Raw genomic sequence first — 21,957 nt, 5'->3', positions numbered from 1 at the left:
CTCTTTTAAAAAAGAAAAACTAAAGTGTTTATTTTTTGGCCACAGATGTCGAGTGCTCCTGGTTTGGTGTGATTTATTTTTTTCTCTTCCTTTACAGTTGTGACCTAGTTAATTGTAGGTGGGAAGCAAACTCTGAAATCATTAGGCTTTCTGCTTTGCTTAGAAATCTTGTTCTGTTAAATTGTAGGATGTCTTCTTTAATAACACCAAGTCAGGTCTCAGGATCAGCAAATTTTTGTGCTTTGTGCATTGAGCTAAAGGAAAGTGTGTCCCCTGCACTTTCCTCATGGTCGGGGAGGAGAGATGGATGAGTAAATGACCCACGGACGAGTCACTCATTTCTAAAAAGAGTCGAAGTGCTCTCTGTTGGCTGCAGACTGTAACCTCTGAATATTCTGGTCTCCCATCCAGAGACAAAGGAGGGAGCGATCAGGGTCTCCGCTTGGCTGCTTGGTTCCTGACATTGGGCGAACTCAAGTACTGAAATATCACATCATTAAGAAACGACTTTCATGTAGAAATAAATGGATGCTACCAATATTCAGGCTTTTCAAGTCTGTAACCGGGCCCTCATGGTGGAAAGAGACGTCCTGTTACTTTAAACAAAATATTTCTTTTCACGATTTAACTTTTTCAGGGGAGGGGTGGGAAAAAGTTGGGTGGAAGTTATCTTAAGTGTCGATTTTCCATTCTGCATATGGGGAAAGGATCGTTTATTAACCCCTTCCATGGGACAGTTGCTTTGCTGGGGTTTCTATCCCATGATAGTTCAGAGGTAAAGTGGCAGAGCTTTTGCAGCTGTGTGAAAACATGAAGCTGTAAACATTAAGTACAGTGATGGACACAGCTTGATTCTATTTCTCTCAATTGCCCTAAGTCCAAGAATTAAGGTTGATCTAGGAGCCTAGATCTATGAGATCGATGAGATCTGAGAGCCTAGATCTATGGCTCTCCAAGTGTGGTCACAGAACCGGAACATCAGCCTCTCCTGGCAACCTGTTTGAAATGCAAATTCCCAGGCCCTACAGACATGTGTTTCTCCACGCCCTGCAGGTGATTCTGATGCAGGTATGAGAACCACTGACCGAAACCCCTAGGTTCCATTGTGAATTGAAGAACTCATCTGCAAGCCTCTGAGACCTGGTGATCTAGGGGTCTGCAGCAGCGGTTCTTCTCCTTGGCTGTACCCTAGAAACCCTGAGATGCTTCTCAAAAAGAACAATACTGAGTGCCTCCCCCAGATCAATAAAATCAGAATCCCTAGGGGTGGGGTGCAGGGAAAAGCTTTTCATAAAACTTCCCACGGGACCCCCATGGGCAGCCAGGGCTGACACCCTGGGACCACAGGAAGGGAAGACCCAGGTGGGAGAGGGTTGCTGCCCTGGGTGTAATGTCTATGCCCATGGAAGGGAGCTTGCAGTCATTGTGCAGAATCCAAGCAGCCGCTAGAAACTCTCAGTTCTAGACGACAGAGATGACCAAAGCCACAGGTGGCTGCAGTGTCGTAACAGTGGGACTTGGGAGGGCTCCGTTTGGAGCCAGTTGGTGGTGTCCTGCCAGATTGCACTTCCCCATCCCTCCCAGCTGCAGGTGTGAAAAGCTGCCAGCTTGCTCAGTTCCTAAATTGGCATCAGTCAGGTCAGGGCAGGCAGACTTCTAGAGGGTGGCTGTATCCAGCCAGCAGCGTCTACCTGCTCTAAAGCTTGTGTCAATGGCTTACGATGGGCCAGGGGCCTTCCTGTGCCCTAGGCTGTGGTGGTTTCTTCCCAAACCCACACCAAGCCAGTGGGCTCATGCTTTCAGCCTGGACCTGTTTGGAGACTGGAGCCTGCCAGGACTGCGATGCTGGCTCTTGCTAGTCCTGCTCCCAGCTCAGGGCCCTTCTTCACATCTAAAAGGATCCTATTCTCTCTCCAACATCCCAACCTTAGCATATGCCTGGGTTTCCAGCTCTTAGGCCTAACTTGAACTCACACCCACTCCCTGAAGGCCACCTACACTCAAGGAGATTTAAATGAATCTAGAGCCAGAATCAGCCTGCAGCCACCCACCCCTCAAACCACCTGAGGCCAGAGGGATGTGCTCAGCAGGCACCCTCCATTCCAGCCTCCTTCCCTGTCCCCTGGCCCTGAGTAGAGAGACCAGCTGACCTTACCACCAAGGCCCCAGGGTCCCGATGAACAGATCAGCCAGCCCCCAGTGTGCAGGAGGAGGGACACCTGAGGGCGAGGCTGGGGCCTAGGGGCCAAACACGTGAGCCTGACTTCAGAGCTGGGCTCCCACTCCAGCCCCAACGAATGCAAACCAAGCAGACAGAGGAAAGGTCAGGGTGAGCCGGCCACCTTGGGAGTCAAAGGAGCACAGGGTTACCTGAAACCCACCCCAGCAGGGCTCATAAGACTAAGCGAGTCCTAGATGTCAGCAGGCTTGTCTGTGGGCAGCGTCCCTGCCTGCCTCGGGAGTTCAGCAAGCGCTGCCTGCGGCAGAAATAGTAGGTGGGAAAGATCATTATCTAACGGTATCTAACAGCACAGAGCTTCCCCCAAATTACACACAGGATCGCCATGGGATCCAGCAATGTGACTCCTGGGTAAATCCCCAAAGGAATGGGAAGCAGGGACTTGGGGAGATATTTATGCACTCTTAGTCATAGCAACGTTAGTCATAGTAGCCAAAAGGTGGAAACAGCCCAAGTGCTCACTGATGAATGAATGTGGTCTCCCCATACAATGGAACATTACTCAGCCTTGAAAAGGAAGCGAATTCTGACACATGCTATACCACGGATGAACCCTGAGCACCTTATGCTGAGTGAAATAAGCCAGTCACAAAAAACAAATACTATTAATATATGGTTCCTCTTATACAAGTTATGAAGAATTGTCAAACCCGTAGGGACAGAAAGCAAAATAGAGTTACCAGAAGATGGAGAGGAGAGGCATGGGAAGTTACTGTTTAATGAGTACAGAGGTCAGTTTTGCAGTCTGAAAAAACTTCTGGAGACAGCTGCACAATGTTGTGAATATACTTAATGCCACTGAACTGCACATTTCAAAATGGTTAAAATTGTAAAGTTTGTATTCTGCATATTTTACCGCAATAAAAATAGATCAGTATCTGGAACTGAGAGGGTTGGGGGTGGGATGCTGGCAGGTAGGTTCTTCTATTCGTCACACGTGGAATGAAGAAGGGACTGTTCATCTGGCTGCCGGGGGAACTTCACCCCTGGGCTCTGGACACACATTTGACTTCTTGGAACCCCACCATGTGGGTCGCTCTAGTTTTAACACTATGAAATCTGTCCTGGGTTTTGGTGAAGGAGCTGGCGTGCCCCCTGCAGAGAGCACCCCAGGACACTTCACCATGGTCAGACTCAGGAAGGGGTCCTCAGACTTGCCCCTCATGGGTGGCTCACTACAAAGACTCCTAGTTCCAGCTGAGCGACGAGCCGCGGTTCCCAGTTGTTTTTTGTTTGCTTGTTTGTTTGTTTTTGAGACGAAGTCTCCCTCTGCCACCCACGCTGGAGTACAGTGGCGCAGTCTCGGCTCACTGCAACCTCTACCTCCCAGGTTCAAGCGATTCTCCTGCCGCAGCCTCCCGAGTAGCTGGGATTACAGGCGCCCGCCATCATGCCCAGCTATTTTTTTTTTTTTTCAGTAGAGACATATTGGCGAGGCTGGTCTCGAACTCCTGACCTAAGGTGATCCACCCGCCTTGGTCTCCCAAAGTGCTGGTATTACAGGCATGAGCCACCACGCCCGGCCCCCAGTTTATTAAGAAACACTAACCGATGGCTCTCACCTCCTAGGCATCTCCTGGTCTCTGAATTTTAAATCACCACCTTTCCTTCTACAACAAGAGGGAAATAACCAATACCTCAAACCAATTTGCTTCTTCTCTAGGGAATTATATTTTAATATAATTTACCTGAAATTATACCACCCAGAGACGTTTTTCTGGAAAAAAAAAAAAATCTGTTTTTTTGATGAATCAAACAATCAAGTCTAAGTTCATTGCCCTTATAGGTTTTCAATGCCTTCACGGCCTAGAAGGATGTAATTATGTTTTTTTCTATGGAAGCGTTAAAGGGCATTGCTCTTCTTTGCATCGGTCATTTCCCGGCTCCTCCTGGCTTGTCAATTTCACGGTTGCCTTGGCTCAGGGGAGGATGAACTTTGCTTTATTGCAAATGAGGAAGAGGACTGCTTGCAAATTCAGGAACACATTGAGCATTGGGTTAAGTAAATATTTCACTTATATGGGACACTTGGCCTCTGTCAGAAATTGGCGACCAGCCTGGTGGACATGGTGAAACCCTGTCTCTACTAAAAATACAAAAATTAGCCAGGTGTAGTGGCTCAGGCATGTAGCCCCAGCTAGTTGGGAAGCAGAGGCAGGAGAATCCAGAATCACTTGAACCAGGAGGCAGAAGTTGCAGTGAGCCAAGATCTCGCCACTGCACGACACAGCCAGACCCTGTCTCAAAGAAAAAAAAGGAAGAAAAAGAAATTGGCAGGACAAAGAGGAGGTGCAAAAAGAGGGACTTCTTGTTGACTGATGTACCTGTAGGGTAAAGAGAAATCTTGGCCTTTGCCCTCAGAAAGTTCGCTGAAAATTCTCTGACGAAACCAGCAGACTCATAGAGGAAAAGGCATACAAATTTGTTTGATCATACTTCTATGTGACACAGGAGCCTTCCAAATGAAGACCCAAAGATACAGGCAAGCCGTCTATTTTTATGCTTAGGTTTAATGAAGTATGGGCAGCCATGTAGATAATACAACTGGACAAAATGTGTCTGATCTAATGCTAATGGACTGAGTAGGGAGAGCCAGTAAGGCCTGTCTGTCTAGATTCTTCTTGGCCTCTATGAGCAGCGTTCCTTCCTTCTGGGTATAGGGCAGGACCCTCTCTGGAATGGGGGTCTTATGACCTACAGTCAAACAAAAAGGTAGATCAGAGGATCCCTTCCATCCCCTCCCCTCCCCTCCACTTCCCTTCCCAGGCTGGAGTACAGTAGTGCAATCACAGCTCACTGTAGCCTCGACCTCCTTTAACCTCCTGGGCTCAAGTGATTCTCCTACCTCAGCCTCTCTAAGTGTTGGGATTACTGGTGCATACCACCATGCCCAGCTAATTTTTTTTTTTTTTTTGTAGAGATGGGGTCTTCCTATGTTGCCCAGCATGGCCTTTAACTCGTGGGCTCAAGTGATCCTCCTGCCATGGCCTTCCAAAGTGCTGGGATTACAGGCATGAACCACTATGCCCAGCTGAGAATTTCTTTGTGGCTAGTTTTCACATAGAAAGATGTAAAAAGGGAAATTTAAAGTGACATTTTTAGGTTTTATGGCTGGCTTTGGGAAAAAGGGGTTCTGGTTTCTAGAAACTGCCTTGGGGAAGAGGGATTCTAGTTTGTACGACTAGGTTTGGAGGAGGATGAGGGGCCAGAGATGGGAGGGCCAGAGATGGGAAAAGGTCAGAGAGAGCTGCTTCGAAGACCTTCATTTTGGGGTAACATTTTCTGAGCCCCCAATACATATAACCTGGCGGGTAACGTGGCCTCAGTTTCTCCTCACCTGCACACCTACCTGCTTCCACCTGCAGGTCACTGGAGCCCCACTGGGAGCGTGACCCCTGCCCTAACAGGAAGAACAGAAAATTGCTGGCACAGGGAGATGGAGCAGTCTCCGACCTGCTTTGGCCTTCCTTTTTTTTTTTTTTTTTTTTTTTTAAACACGGAGTCTTGCACTGTCGCCCAGGCTGGAGTGCAATGACGTGATCTTGGCTCACTACAACCTCCACCTCCCGAGTTCAAACGATTCTCCTGCCTCAGCTTCCTGAGTAGCTGGAATTACAGGCACCCGCCACCACACCCAGCTAATTTTTGTATTTGTACTAGAGACAGGGTTTCACCATGTTGGCCAGGCTGGTCTTGAACTCCTGACCTCATGATCCGCCTGCCTCAGCCTCCCAAAGTGCTGGGATTATAGGCATGAGCCACCACATCTGGCCTGGCCTCCCTTAAGTGTTCTATCCACCGTAGCTTGTGTTTTCATACACCTTTCCGTTTGTTTGCTCTCAGCATACCTAGTTTCTGGTCTCCTGGTCGACCTGAACTCTCGATTCATTATTCACAGGTACTTTGATTGACTGCTTTAAACCCATTGATTCACCTTGACATTTAAATCCTGGATGACTCTGGTTGCCTGTGCCACTGTGCTGACTTCACAACTTCCCTGGACCTCCAACCCATGATGGTTCTTGGTTTTCTAAGCTCTGTTACCAAATCATAACCCATATCTACCATCCTCAGTCAAACACAGATAAAGAACACACCACACCACCTGTGTAGTCTCATTTGAATGGTTCCAAGAAGCAGAGCTCCAAATGCATACATTTTTATCTACAAGAGATCTTCCTGAGAAAGGACAGCCTAAATTATTCAGCAGTAGTCTGGGCAACTCACTAAATTAATGAGATTATCCTAAAACAGGCCTGATTTTGCATATATCAAAGGATTCATTTTTTTCTTACTCAGAGTCTGAATATGAAAGTCTGATTCATTGACTAATCCAATCTCCATTGACCAACTCAAGACAGATCATTCATGGTAGCTTTTTGTTTTGTTTTATTTTATTTGCGTTGGATTTTTCTACAATCATTGGTCTGGGTGTGGTTTCATGAGAAGACTTTTGTTAAAATAACAATTTTTTTTGTTTAATTTTTTAAATATTTGATTTGATTTGATTTTTAGAGATAGGGTCTCACTGTGTTGCCCAAGCTGGAGTGCAGTGGTACAATCATAGCTCACTATAGCCTCCCATTCCCAGGGTCAAGCAATCTTCTGGCCTCAGCTTCCCAAGTAGCTGGGACTTAGGTCCCCAGATAATTTTTTTTTATTTTTGTAGAGATGAGGTCTTTCTGTTTTGCCCAGGCTGGTCTTGAACTCCTGGCCTCAAGTGATCTTCCAGCCTCACTCTCCCAAAGCATTGGGATTACAGGCATAAGCTGCTGTACCCAGCCTATATTTTTAATTTTAACCGATCATTTATAGAGCGATTGAGATTTCTCTAGCAAATATAGAAAATGTGATGGGCTAGAATAAAATAGATTTTTGTTTGTTTGTTTTTACCACAGTCATGTTGGAATGTGGAGGGCTTGTTGGAGTCCCGACCTCTGGACTCAGTGACACCGTGGGACTGGGCCCTGGGGAGAGACAGTGCCGTGACCAGCAGAGGGTCTCCCAACTGGGCTCTTCGAACGGCCAGATAACCATTTACACCTCTGCTTTCTTTTTCCCCTTGAGAAAAGCATTCCAAGAAAGCAAGAGAAAAATGCAGTCTAGAAAATGGCTTCCCACAGTCATTAGCTTGCCAAAATTGCATCTGCCCTCCAGCAGGGATGTTGACCCCACTTACATTAGTGTGGCCTCTCCATTTCCATTCATCAGGTCCCCAGCATTGTGAATGCCGTGGTGAATGTTGTTTTCTTTCCAAATAGGAAAGGGAATGGGGTGCTCGTAGACCCGCTCTTGAGAAGCCAACATGAGAAGAACAATGTCCCTGCCTGTTAGAGAGTTTCAACTGCACCAGGGTGGATTTTATGTAGGCATGGCCACCGAAGAGCAGCAAGAGAAGCCACAGCCTGTGTTTTAACAGAACGTCCATAGTTGCATTCATTCAGTAGTCATTTCATGCCCGTTACACACAAGACACTTGAGATTTTTTAAAAAGAAAGACTGCTAATTTAGAAAGACCAGTTTTAGAGAGGAAAGAGATTTTATAAGAAATGAATAGTGCATTAAAAACGGAAAACCCTTCTAATAGCTATTACAAACAATATAATACCCCCAACGAGTCAAGAGTTCAAAGGAATTTAAGTTACAGGTTAAAACAAAGTGTTCTTAGCTCTATTTGCCTCTTATAAATTCTACTTGACCTCCTTTATATCTGAAAAAGACGCTGACTTTCTCCTCACTGAGCAATCCTCCAACCTCTTCCCAGCTTCTAGACACACATTTTCTAACCTCTTAATTCCTTTTTGGAAAGGAAGTGTTAATTATCTCCCAAAACACCTCTCCTATGAGCATTAAGTCAGCTTAATCGTCCTCTGCGAAAAGGAAGTGACTCTAGGCCCACCTGCCCTTCTCTCTGGAGACCCCTTTCTCAAGCAAGCAGACCCCCTTTTATTATGAACAGGACCCCCATTTTACAACTTCACTCCCACCAGGCCCCAGACCATTGCTCTTCTGAGGGTGTGTAACCCCTAAACAAAACAAAATATGTATTCTTTTCACATAAGGCTTTGATTACACATACGCACGCTTGCGAAGTACCTACTCAACAATCATCCTTAGGAAAGGATGAATTTCATGGAAACCAAATAACAGGAGATTAAGAAAAGAGGGTCTGAGGGCATTTAATTTCCGACTCATGGCCTGGACTGATTTAATTCAGGCGGCTCTGATTTTATTTCTACTGGGGCCTGGTGTGCATATGGGAACTGACTTTCCTAATGGGCAATTGATAGATGACATCACTTTTATGGCCATAGGATCACTCGTATAATCATGTGTGGAGCTTGTGGAGAATATTTCTAAACATAGCTCTTGGCTTGCTGCTCAGGAGTGCTTAAGTCAGAGAGCAGCTCCTGCCTCTCCTGTACTTTCCCAGGGACCCAAAATATTTTTGTATACACAGCAGAACATTTTTAAAAGGTTATTCTCCAGTCCCCAAAATGAACATAGTGAGTTTCCTAGCATTTATATAAATGGGTTTTTTGGGTTCTCTGGTTGAGAAACGATGACGCCATGATGACTCTTGGTTGGAGCTGGGACGTTTTCCAGACCCAAATATGGGATTAAATGTGTTAGTGAGCAATCCTGAAACGCCTTGGGATTTCGAAAGACTGTTTGGGTTTGAGTTTTGCATATCACCCACTCACTTAGCCATACCAGTGCTATTTCTAAATAGCATTTTTTTCCCCCAAAGAACTGGAACCCGGATTAGAAAAAGACAAATGGTAACTTCCAAAAATATTTGGACTTTTGCCCCCATGGTGGGTGTGAGAGAGTCAGGAGCAGAAGAAGGTGGTATGGAGGGGCTGTTGAGAGAGGAAGAGGACATTCTGGGCTCTTCCGTACTGCAGCCTCTTTTCTCCAGATTCCATCTGCTGCAGCCTGCTGGGGGTTAAAGCATGGGGGGCAACAGACCAGCCCCCTAAAAGCAGCCCTTTCTGTTGCTGCCTCCACCCTATCCTACCCAAAGGCCACGTCATAGAATCCAGCTAGAAAACAAAGAATGCCACCACTTCACACTCACTAGGATGGCTGTAATCAGAAACAAGATTGGCAAGGAGGTAGAGAAATTGGAACCTTCACACACTGCTAGTGGAAATGTAAAATGGTACAGCTGCTTTGGAAAACTGTCTGGCAACTCCTCAAATGGTTCAACAAAGAATGACCATCTGACCCAGCAATTCCACTCCTAGGTATGTGCCCAAGAGACAAGAAAAACATACACCTCACAAAAACGCTTACACAAGTGTTTATAGCAGCATCATTCATAATAGCCAGAAAGTGGGAACAACCCACATGTCCATCAACTGATGCATGGATAAACAAAATATGGTCTATCCACATAATCAAATATTATTCAGCAAAGAAAAAAAATGTACTGGCACATGCTACAATATGGATGAATCCTGAAAATATTACGCTAAGTGAAAGAAGACAGCCGCAAAGACCCCATTAATATAAAATGTCCAAAATAGGCAAATCTTTGGAGACAGAAAGGAGATCAAAGGCTGCCTGTAGCTAGGGGGAGTGAAGAGAAATGGGGAATGACAATGACAGCTAATGGGTATGGTTTTGTTTTGGGGGATGAAAACGTTCTAAAATTAGATTGTGGCAATGGCTATATAATCCTATGATTAACAAACCACTGAATTGTACCTTTTAAATGACTGAAGTGTATGGTATATCAATTATACCTCAATGAGGTATTTTTACATTTCACTGACAAAGAGTGATAGGCCACCTTCATTTAAAGAACAAAGCTTCCAACACTACTCCTGTCCAGCATTCTGATTACACGTGGAGATTGCTTAACGGCATTCAGTGGATGGAAAGAAAGAAATATGCAGTAAATTTAAACCTCAGTTTGAGTCTCGTGTTGGAAGGCAGGAAAGGAATGTGGAATTAAAACACGGATTAGTAGTTAAGACCTGGAAAAGTCCTTATATGACACAGAAGTAGAGCTAAGTGCTCACAAAGCACAAAAGAAATCTGCTTTCTACAAAACCAGAAAATATGGTTGATGGGCATTTCTGAGTGCATCTCTGCCTTTCCCTGTCACTCTTGTGGATTTATTTACTTTCCTATCACCTTCTCACTTTCGAATAAATCGGCTATTGATTTTCCTTTGTTCTTCCAAGAGAACAGATTTGACTTATGCTAAGGCATTAATTCCTTGAAGTTTCTTGATATTAGGCCTCAAATGTACTGGGCTTTGCTATTGGAGAAATTGTCCTTTACCTTGAGACCAGATCAGTAAAAGATAACAAAATGCCTCCAAGAGAATCTTTTTTAAAATGCTACTTGCACTAGTAGCTGACTTTGACCTAAGATGGGAGTTCTTCAGTCAATCTAATGGCTGACATTTTTACAAATAGATAGCAATAAATAATCCCTGAATGATTAAAATGAGTTCCATTAGCTTGCACTTCTGAACACATTTCTTTAGTCGCTATAAATATACTTCTCCATGTGTATGCTGTTTTCTGTGTATTTATGTATTTGCAAATTTTGTTCATAATTGCACTACACATTACTTGCAACTGAGTTTTTCCTATTCCTTTTCAAGGCAGTAATTATGTCTTAAAACATTCCCAGAGCCAGACAGAGGCATTTGTTGCTTAAAAAAAAAAAAAAAAAAAAAAAAAAAAATTCCTCTGTCTTTACAGAAGCAGTGAATGAGGGTCTGGTAGCAGAGATAGAAAACACAGAAACTCCGAGACGGGGAAGATAATGAACCAGCGGGACGGAGGTGGGAGCTGCAGGGGATGGGGCTGAGAGTCCGTGGGCAGCAGTCATCCCTGCCATGCCAAGGTCCCACCTCCTCTTCTGTTCTGTCTTTGGGCAGGGGAACTCCTGGCACCAGCAATGCCTGCCTCCCTCCCAGGTCAGCCAGTGAGTTAGGGCTTCCAGCCCAAATTCCCTTCCCCAATGTGCAATCCCAGGACCAAGACCTCAGCTTCTCCTTGGGATATTTCCCCAGGACTTACAATAGGCAAACACTCAGCAACTCACCCCATCTGGCCAGCTAACTCAATACTTGACTCTTTTCACCCCTCATAGTAGCAAAAGTCTCATGGAAGGAGGCGTGAGAGAGTGACTGTTCCTCACTTTGTCTTCCTGGTGTCTAATGTGCTATTCCCTACCCTTTAGACACCGAGAGGTCACTGTCCTCATCCATTACTCTTTAGGTTTTGCGATCAACTGTCTAAGTGGTAAACTGCCTAGAAGATGCTTATTTTCTATAATTCTTAAGAAAAGAATAAGGAAAGCGATGAAGAGAGGTTGGGAGTTAGACCAGTCCAGGTCACATGTTCGCCTGGTGAGCCCTGGTGACTTGCTCCAGCTATGTCCCAGTGTGCAGGGGATCTGGCTGGCTGCTGTGCTGGGACCTCCTCTTCTGTAAGATGAAGGTGTGTACACACACACAGAGAAACACAAGAGACAGACACATACATAGAGATTCACAGAGATTCACAGAGACACACAGACACACACATAGATACATAATGACCCACACAAACACACAGACACAGCACACACGTACATAGATGCACACACAGGCACACAATGACACACAGACACATAATAGACAGACACACACATAGACATGACACACACGTACGCACAGACACATAGAGGCGAAGACATACACAGTAGACACACACACACAGACACAGACACACAGAGGCTCAGAGATAGGCACACACATACATACACATTAACATATGATAGACATACACACAGACACAGAGACTCACAAAGACAGATTCACAGACACACAGTAGACACACACACAGGCACATACATAGAGACTCACAGAGCCAGGCATACACGCACACACAGGCACACGTGGACATACATACACAGACACTCTGGTATTACCAGGCTCCGATTCCAGACTCCAGAGCAAGCCCCCCTAAGGAACACTACTCGTGCCCGCAAATGGTAAAGATATCAGGGCAGCTTGAGTAGGTCCTGCTGTTCTCATGAATTCTTGTTTATATTCAGTCATTTTTCAAAAGAGCTTGTTATGGCACCTTTATACTCAAAAGATTCCCAGACCGTAAGCTAAATATATATATTTAACTTTTTTAATTGTTAAAGTCACATTATTTCATCATAGAATAAAACAATGCCTTTAGAACTGTCCCTATCTAGTCCATAATTACATGCTTTGGAGAAGAGTCTGTTTCACAGCCAAAGTCCCCAGAGGATGGAGAGCATTAGTTCAGGGCACACACACTGAAACTAACTATGATATATCTTGCATTTGTTTTTTCATGAAAATACCGATGTAGTTAGCTAATGTGACTGGGAGCATCATTTTCTGCACACTGTTTGCTTTTTAATTTAATTTCTTCTTCACCCTCCCTCCCTTTCACCCTCCCTCCCTTTCATCCTCCCTCCCTTTCATCCTCCCTCCCTGCCTCCCGCTTTCCTTCCTCCCTTCCTTTCTTTCTTCTTATCTTCCTATCATCCTACCTTCCTTCCCCTCCCCTCCCTTCTCTTCCCTCTTAGATAAAACTTCCTAGTGATGGGGTTTTTGCAGAAAGGCAAGATTCTGTAGTACCCATTTGCTTTTCATTACTGGGGTGTAAAAATAAAGAAATAGTATACAGGAATAAAATTATGCATCGTGTTTTGCCTTAGGGTCATTATTCAGGGAAAAATGATAGAGCTATTCAAAAAAGAGTTTAAATTAAAATGGGCCAGGTGAGGTGGCTCATGCCTATAATCCCACCACTTTGGGAGGCCGAGGCAGGATGATCACAGGAGGCCTGGAGCTTGAGATCAACCTGGGTAATATAGAGAGACTCCCCTAAAAATAAATAAATAAAGACTGCCTTATATTAATTAAACAAATCAATGCATAAATTCAAAGCAAAAGGAAAAAAAGGTATTAAAAGAACATAATTTAGAGAAACAAAAATTTTTATCCTAAGGGTTTCATATTATCAGTGGTAGATAATGTCTTTGAATTACCAGATCATGATAAGTAGAGGGAAAACTATCAGCCACATGCCATGCTCTTTATTATCCACTTTAAGTATGTCACCTCATTTAATCCTCACAACCTAGTGAGGTAGGTACCATTTCCATCTGACAGAACAAGAAATAAGTCAGAGGAGTTAATTAATTTGTCCGAGGCCACACAGAAAATGACACAGCCAAATTCAAACTGAGGTTACATAGGACTGCAGGATGCTCTAGTAGATTAGTACATTTTACATTTCTACTTTTCTGATGGTATTAGTTAGGATTGAAGAGACAGATGATAAATAAACAAGTGGAATGTGGAGAAGGCAAATATGCCTTATAACTTACCATGATTTTTCAGGACTGTACAATCAAAATGACATTAAAGATTAAACATGCTTCTTCTCTTAATTGTACAGCTAGGTCGTGGCTGCATTCTCCCCTCCCCCTTCTTTCCCTTCCAGCTTTGGAATCTCACCTTTTGGTATATAATTTATTGAATTAGGATGCAGATGCCCTTCTAAAATAATCAACAATCAAAACAATGTATGAAATTCCAATGGTTATAACATGTTTAATTGAAGGACTTTCCTTGGGTTAATTTCTACCTGTAGCTTACCCAACATGCATGCATGCATGTAGCTTACCCAATGTAGCAAGACCGTTTATAGGAAGTAACCCATCATGAGAAAAAAAAACAAAATGGGATAGCTTGACCTTACCTCCTTTTCCCTGCTTTCCTCCAAATCTTGGATGTTGGTATGAAATCCATCAGAAAAGTATTCTTTCCAGCCATTTCAATCCCAATCTAAACTTGGGACGCTTCCAAAGAAAATGCCTGGCTTTTTACAAATTGCCCACAGAAGTAGCAATTTCTCCAGTGCTGCTACAGAATGGGACTTTTTGCTTGACCATGTGGAAGCTCGTGGGTTCTCCAAGTTGTAAAGAGTTAAGGAAAGAGATGGAATGTCTGGGGAATGTTGCATGGAAGGCTGCAGCCCTCTGCTCTTAGCTTTCTTACCCTGGAGGGGATCCCGGACTCGGTGATGCTTCTGGGTCTGAGGTATTCACTAGGTTCTGTTTGATCTGCCGAAGAGCCAGCCTCAGTGCACTGAGAAACAGGGATGTGCCGTTATCCGCACGCTGAGGTTTATTTTTACCTTGTCCGCGGTGAGTCCCTAGAGACAGGGAGAAAACATTTTAGGAGGGAGTTCGGAGCCTTTTGCTTATCCTTGAAGGAAAGCAGTCTCTGAGGATTAGCGAGGGTGGTGGTGAGGGAAGGTAGGGGGAGGAGAGTCAGAGGAATCAGAGTTATTTGGACTGCATTTTTTCCTTGGCTGATTAAATCTTACTGACACTGGCACTTTGTGTCACTAAAAGAACACAGCCCTGGATGTGGGGCCAGGGACCAGAGGGGTGGCGGCAGAGTCTGGGACTGGCATGGCCGCTGGGCTGCTTGGCTCTGAGGACCCGCCTTGGAGCTGGAACCTGACTTGCCGGGCGCTGAGGACCTGCCAAGCCGGTAACCTTCGAGTTCTGCAGCTGATGCTAACACCATGGTGCATCTCCAGGGCCGTCTATCAGGTGGGACCAGAAGCTCCTCTTGCATTTCTCTGAAGCATGGGAAAGTGGCGGTGAATGGTGGGGAAGGGGGCTTGAGCTACTGTCACATGCGTTCGGGACTCTGAAGCATGTTACATTTAACAGGGAGCAGTTAACATGAGCAGAGCCTCATCTAGGTGTCAAGCATGCCATACGGGGCACCGCATGAAGTGCACTGTGGACATGATTTAATTCAGCTTTCAAAGCCACCCGATTGAGGAAGTGCCCATGTCACCATCTTGATGATTATTGTCACCATTTTGAGATGAGATTATTGAAACTCAGAGAAGGATGTAAGTTGTTCAAAGTCACCCAGACAGAGCCTGGTGATTTCAACCAAAGTTTTCCTGGCCGCAAAGACAAAGGATATTCTTTCTATAAGTCCATGCTCCTCTCACAGCGGATGATTTATCAAACTGTCTGTGCATGTGTGTGTGTGTGTGTGCGCATGTGTGCGTGCGTGTGCATGCATGTGTGCCTGTGAGTATGCATGTGTGTGAGCACGTGTGTGCATGCGTGTGTATGTGAGTGTACCCATGTGTGTGTAACTGTGTGTTGGGGGTGGTGACAAGCTGATAAGGGGAGTGTGGTGTGTGGGACAGGAGGCAAGGCGGGAAGATCCTTAGGCATCACCACTGAGCCTCCTTTCCTTTACATAGTGGCCTCTGGATTCAGACACACACCTCTCAACCCAAATATGAGAAAAGGAGAGAAACTTTCCTGAGGGAGAGTGGCACTTCTGAGTCAGTTAACTGGTGGTAGGGTGCAGAGCACTTCAAAAAGGGGAGACAAGAGTGTCTGCCTTCTCCAGCTACCAGTCCACATAGGTGGCAGTAAGCCACGTCCCTGCTGGCCACGGAGACTTCAGTCCTGACAGCCCCAGCCCTGCCTGAGAGTACCCAGATTGCATGGGGAGTGGAGGGTGCAGGCAGTGTAGCAAGTGAAAGAATGTCCCTTGGCCTGGCTCTTGAAGGGGGATGTCACTTGTTTTTCCTCCTCTGACGGGTGTTTGTAACCCAGTTCATTTCATTAAGTTGACTTGAGTGGTTTTGGCCTCCCCTCCTATGAGCTGGCTCATGACAATACTTGTAACCCAGCATGCCCAGCTGGCCTTCATATTTTTTGGTGTAATTTGGTGGTCTATAATCCCTTAATAAACCGCACTGGCTAAACCACCCGTCCCCTCGCTCCACCCCTCCTCCTGGAATGTCTGGACTTTCAGGGAAGGGAGGCTCCCTGGAAGATGTGCCCGAGGGTGTCAGGTTGATTTCACAGATGGGCACAGCCCCCCAGGACCCCTGCGCCTGCTTCTTCACCTGCCCCTGGGCAGGCGAGGGGTAGACCCTTTACATGGCTTCTGAAGACTTTTCTAGAATTCTTGTGCTTGAAGGACACGTACCTAAAAACTTTAAACATCAAGTGTGTCTGTCATAGATCATATGTGAAAGAAACTTACAGAGAACTCCTTCCAAATTTGACAAGCATCTGAAAAATTTACATAAGATTTCCTATGACAGGTTGTGAATCTGAAAGAAATCCTGGGGGCGGGGAAAAATCCCCAGCTGGGAGGTTCAAGCAGTAATGTGGCTGGTTTGTCCATCTGAAGCTTTTCTGAAACCGTGATTTAGAGTCAAAGTCCCCAAGCTGGGTATGTAGCGGTAATTACTTAGTCAAGATGATTCTCTTTGCAGTGATTACGAATGAGTTTTGAAGCCCTGGCTTCCGGCTTCCACCTGTCACTTTCTTTTCATCTCCTTCTTTTTTTGGTGGGGGAGGGAACAGGGTATTGCTCTGTCACCCAGGCTGGAGTGAAGTGCTGCAACCATGACTCATTGCAGCCTCGACCTCCCTGGGCTCAGGCGATCCTCCCACCTCAGCCTCCCAAGTAGCTGGGACCATGTCACCATGACCAGCTAATTTAAAAAAAACTTTTGTAGAGACGGGGGGGTCTCACTATGTTGGCCAGGCCAGTCTTGAACTCCTGTCCTCAAGTGATCCTCCTGCCTAAGCCTCCCAAAGCACTAGGATTACAGGTGTCAGCCCCCATACCTGGCACTCTTTGTCTTTTAAATCAACTAAGCAGGGTGGGCTAGCCCCGCCTCAGGGACCTTTTTCAGGATTTTCATTAACGTCCTAGGTATACTGAAGAGAGTGCTGAATGATTGGCCACCAGGCCTGGAAAAGAATACATTCCTGCTCAAGCATGACTCAGTTCAACTCCGCAGACAGGTCCTGAGCAGCAGATAGGTACCTGGCCCTGTCGTGGGTGTTTGGGACTAAAAGGCTAACCATGCCTCGTGCTTCTCTGTGGTCTCTGGCCAAGCCAGGCCCTTGGGGGCAGATATGGCCAACACAGGCAGCTGGGAGGTAATCCCCACAGGTGGGTCTGGAAGGCAGCCAGGATGGCAAGTCTAAACCAATTCACCAACCTGGGAGGCTCGGTGGACAAGGACCAGTTAGCAGCCTGCAGAGCCAGGCCGAGGGGGGCGGGAAAGGAAGAGGCGGCCCAGAGCAAGAGCAGGCTGGGGTGGTCTGCAGGAGGTCCAAGATTACCAGCCCAGGGTCAGCATTTACCTTCTCCATCCCTCCTTTCTACTGTCAAGCAGGGGCGCTTTAAAGGCACATCAGCAATGATACACAGGCCGTTTCCCATTCTTCACAGTCTCACAGGAAAGAGCCAAGAACACAAGAATTGCATTTCAAAAAATAGAGACTTTGAGAAAAGTGCAGAGAGCAGCTGCCTTTGCTCAGGAAAACTTCACTGTCCCCTCAAAAAAAAAAAAATCTGTTAGTCGCTCCTAGCCTTTGCTTTCTCCATTACAGCATGGGAATGATAGCTTCATAGCATTGCAGGGCTCAAACAAGCGATGGAACCAGGTGCAGTGGCTCACGCCTGTAATCCTAGCACTTTGGGAGGCCAACGCGGGCGGATCACCTGAGGTCGTGAGTTCAAAACCAGCCTGACCAACATGGAGAAACCCCATCTCTACTAAAAATACAAAAAACTAGTCGGGCATAGTAGCACATGCTTGTAATCCCAAGTACTCAGGAGGCTGAGGCAGGAGAATCGCTTGAACCCAGGAGGTGGAGGTTGCGGTGAGCTGAGATCCGGCCATTGCACTCCAGCCTGGGTGAGAAGAGCGAGAGTCCGTCTCAAAAATATAAAATAAAATAAAATAAATACAATAAAATAAAATAAGCGATGGATGTGAAAGTGTGTCGCAAAGACTAAAAAACATACAAATGTGAAATGTTGCTTTTGTTGAAATATTATATTTTTGCATCTTGGGAAAGACTCATCTTCAGTGTATTTATTTATTAGTGATATGGTGATTAATGGCCATTTTAATGTATTTTTTTTAAGCAGTACTTTTTTGTAGTTTGTGGCGTCTCCATTGGCTAAGGCAATCGCTGATGGCTCTGGATGAGTTCAGCTGGGGAACTTTTTAAAAACACCCATACTCAGTCCTGACTCCCAGCTGTTCTGATTTGGTTGACCCGGAGCTTAGTTGTTGGGATGGTCTAAGGGTTTTTGATTCTAACGTGCTGTCCACCTGGAGTGACTGAGCTGAAGGGGCCTCATTCTGCACACAGTAAAAGGCAGCATCAGGATCACTGGGGAGACGCTTTAAATATGTATAAAATGTCATACGCACCACACGCTGAAGTGCAGTGGTGCAATCGTGGCTCACTGCAGCCTCAACCTCCTGGGCTCTGGGGATCTTCCACCTCAGCCTCCCAAACAGTTGGGGCCACAGGCATGCGCCACCATGCCCAGCTAATTTTCCTATTTTTTGTAGAGATGGGGTTTTGCCATGTTGTCCAGACTGGTCTCAAACTCCTGAGCTCAAGCCATCAGCCGGTGCCATCCTCCCAAAGTGCTGGGATTATAGCGGTGAGCCACTACGCTCAGCCTACACAATCCGTATTAACACGTGATTCCTGATATTAGCAGGAACTAATGACAGAGGACAAAAAGTCGTATGTGGCACCTGACAAATGAGGGTGTGGCAATGACTTGACAAGATGACCAGGAGGACTGACTCAGAGCATTCAAATTAAGCCCATGGCTTGGCCTATCCCAGGCAACCAATCCATGTTAGCTGTTTTTTTGTTTGTTTGGTTTGTTTTGTTTTAATTTCTTATTTCCATAGGTTATTGGGGAACACGTGGTGTTAGTTATATGAGTAAGTTCTTTACTGGTGGTTTGTGAGATTTCGGTGCACCCCTCACCCAAGCAGTATACACTGCACCCAATTTGTAGTCTATTATCCTTCACCTACTTCCCGTTTCCCCGAGTCCCCAAAGTCCATTGGTCATTCTTATGCCTTTGCATCCTCATAGCTTAGCTCCCACTCATGAGTGAGAACACATGATGTTTGGTTTTCCATTCCCGAGTTACTTCACTTAGAATAATAGTCTCCAGTCTCATCCAGATCGCTGAGAATGCCGTTAATTCATTCCTTTTTATGGCTAACTAACATTCCATCGTATGTATATACCACAGTTTCTTTATCCACTCATTGATTGATGGGCATTTGGGTTGGTTCCACATTTTCACAATTGCAAATTGTCCTGCTATAAACATGCGTGTGCAAGTATATTTTTCATATAATGACTTCTGTTTTTATTATCATGAGAAAGAATGTGATCACTCCAGGTCACACGCAGAGGCAGGATGTGGCTGTGGTGTGCTACTCAGCACAGGGGTCCCCTTCTCTGAACAGCACTCAGCCCCGACCCTGGAGGGAAACTTCTGTCCCATCCAGATTTCCATCTCACTCCCAGAACCATGGCTGTGGGTGAGTGGCAGCCCCCTGCACATCTCCAGCCTCTTCTCAACAGGGACTTTTGTTTTTCCAAGTGTCTTTTACATATGACTTCTTTATCATGTTACCCTCCCAAACCAGGGTTAATGGTACGGCCTGCAGCTTCCATTAGGTTAGTACAAAAGTCACTGCAGTTTTTGCCATTACTTTTAATTACAGCAAAAACCACAATTACTTTTGCACCAACCTAATGTAATTGGGGGTAGGGGAGACTTAAAAGGAAAATCATTAAAAATTATACAAACTTACACTTTGGGAGGCCAAGACGGGCAGATCACCTGAGGTCAGGAGTTCGAGACCAGCTTGGCCAACATGGTGAAACCCTGTCTCTACTAAAAATACAAAAAAAATTAGCTGGGCATGGTGGCAGGCACCTGTAATCCCAGCTACTGAGGAGGCTGAGGCAGGAGAATCACTTGAACCCAGGAGGTCAGGAGTTCGAGAGGTTGCAGTGAGCCGAGATGGCACCACTGTACTCCAATATGGGCAACAAGAGCGAAACTCTCTCTCAAAAAAAAAAAAAAAAAAAAAAATACAAATTTAGATATGAAAGAAAAAGTCACAAGTTACAAATGTAAGAAAGCTGACAATTATGAGAAGCATCACAAAATTCAGAAAAGGAATGTGTGTTTATTAATTAACCTACCAACATCCCTATTATCCTCTTCTTCCTACCTATTTTGGTTGCCTACTCTTTGATCTCTTCTTCACAAGATAATGATTTCATAACATTTTCTACAGAGAGAGAAGAGAAAGCTAAGTCTGTCTTTCCCATGGTATGGCTGATCAAAATTTGTCCTTTCATTACTGAAAGAAAGAAAGGTTTCTTTCCAGTTCATAACTTGTCATTGGAAATACTGTGCAGATTTTTAGAATTATTGAAGAACTTGGGAAGACTTCTTACAAGTTTCTTTTTATATGATCGATTGCAGAACATGCTGTTGAGAGTAAGATTATAGGTATATGTCATCTAAACACAGGGATTGCAGGAACATCCAATTATATTCTAGTTCCTTCAGTAAAGAAAACATTGTATAGTGCTTTTGTAATTCTGTGTCTTATATATTAAACATACTCCTGACAGTGGGAACACTTCCGCCTGTGACCAGGAGGTATGAGAATGGAACTCTCCACTTACTATCTTATCAGTCTGAGGATTGGAAGATTCCTCTACAGATGGGTTTCTGGCTCTTGGCATTTTAAAACTTCTTTCTCTTCTGCTAGCCACATACCTTCACAGCCTAGCGCCATAAGATGCAGCCATATCTTGATAAGATCTCTAGTCCTTCATGAACAAGGTGGGTGAGTCGGCTTTTAGGGGTGAGGGTTCTTGCTGGAAGCCATTTCTACGCTGGTGCAGCTCACCGTAACTTGATTACAGATGGCAATGTCTGTGGACTTCAAATATATTCCTGACTCCCAAACTGAATTTATCCTGACCTTTCTTCTTAGCTGAATTAAAAAAAAAAAAAATGCCCAGTGGTCATTCCAATGTTACCTGAGCAAAAGAGGAAATTTGACAGAGGGGAAAAGTCAACATAGAAAGAGGCATTAATTGGCCAGGCGCGGTGGCTCATGCCTGTAATCCCAGCACTTTGGGAGGCCGAGGCGGGCAGGTCATGAGGTCAAGAAATCAAGACCATCCTGGCCAACATGAAACCCCGTCTCTACTAAAAATACAAAAATTAGCTGGCCGTGGTGGGCACCACCAGGTGGTGGGCACCTGTAGGCCCAGCTACTTGGGAGGCTGAGGCAGGAGAATCACTTGAACCAGGGAGGCGGAGGTTGCAGTGAGCCAAGATCACGCCATTGCACCACTCCAGCCTAGTGTCACAGCAAAACTCCGTCTCAAAAAAAAAAAAAAGAAAGCGGCATTAGTTGTAACTGATGACAATTAAAATACCTCAGTTTTGCAAACAATGAATGCATGAATATCTTGCTAGAAATTGTCCCGGAGACTTGCAAGATCCCATGAAATGAGGAACCCTGAAGTTTAAGCTTCATTAGTTTCATGACAAATCGAGTTCTGTCCTCTCTATTGCCTCCCCACCCACCCCCACCCTGCCTCCAGCTCCACACCGCTCCTGGCTATGCAGTAAAACTATAGGAAAAATAAAATAAATAAGACCAACAATCTGAATTATTGGCTTACCATAAATTCCTTCTGGCCCCAAAGACGTAAAACACATATGTATGGCATATGTAAACCTGTTTTAAATTTTTCTTTTTAAGTTGGAAGTCATTCGTTGGTTA

At 45.2% G+C, this 21,957-nt stretch overlaps 1 protein-coding gene across 4 annotated transcripts in view; it reads left to right on the top strand.

Annotated features, from left to right (window-relative positions):
• The window catches only part of FRMD4A (FERM domain containing 4A), a 365,202-nt gene that overhangs the window by 19,970 nt on the left and 323,275 nt on the right, over positions 1-21,957 (top strand). Inside the window, exon 1 of one of the 4 annotated variants that reach the window (XM_010365953.2) lies at positions 14,145-14,857. The exons of the other annotated variants lie outside the window; for them this stretch is intronic. Coding sequence (XP_010364255.1) covers positions 14,714-14,857 — 144 coding nt within the window. The 5' untranslated portion in view covers positions 14,145-14,713. Of the gene's footprint in view, positions 1-14,144; positions 14,858-21,957 lie in introns of those variants that run through there. 4 annotated transcript variants of the gene reach the window in all.

The sequence above is a fragment of the Rhinopithecus roxellana genome, chromosome 11, assembly GCF_007565055.1.
Source record: "Rhinopithecus roxellana isolate Shanxi Qingling chromosome 11, ASM756505v1, whole genome shotgun sequence".
Taxonomy (NCBI): Eukaryota; Metazoa; Chordata; class Mammalia; order Primates; family Cercopithecidae; genus Rhinopithecus; species Rhinopithecus roxellana.
This window is presented reverse-complemented; position numbering and strand designations above follow the sequence as displayed.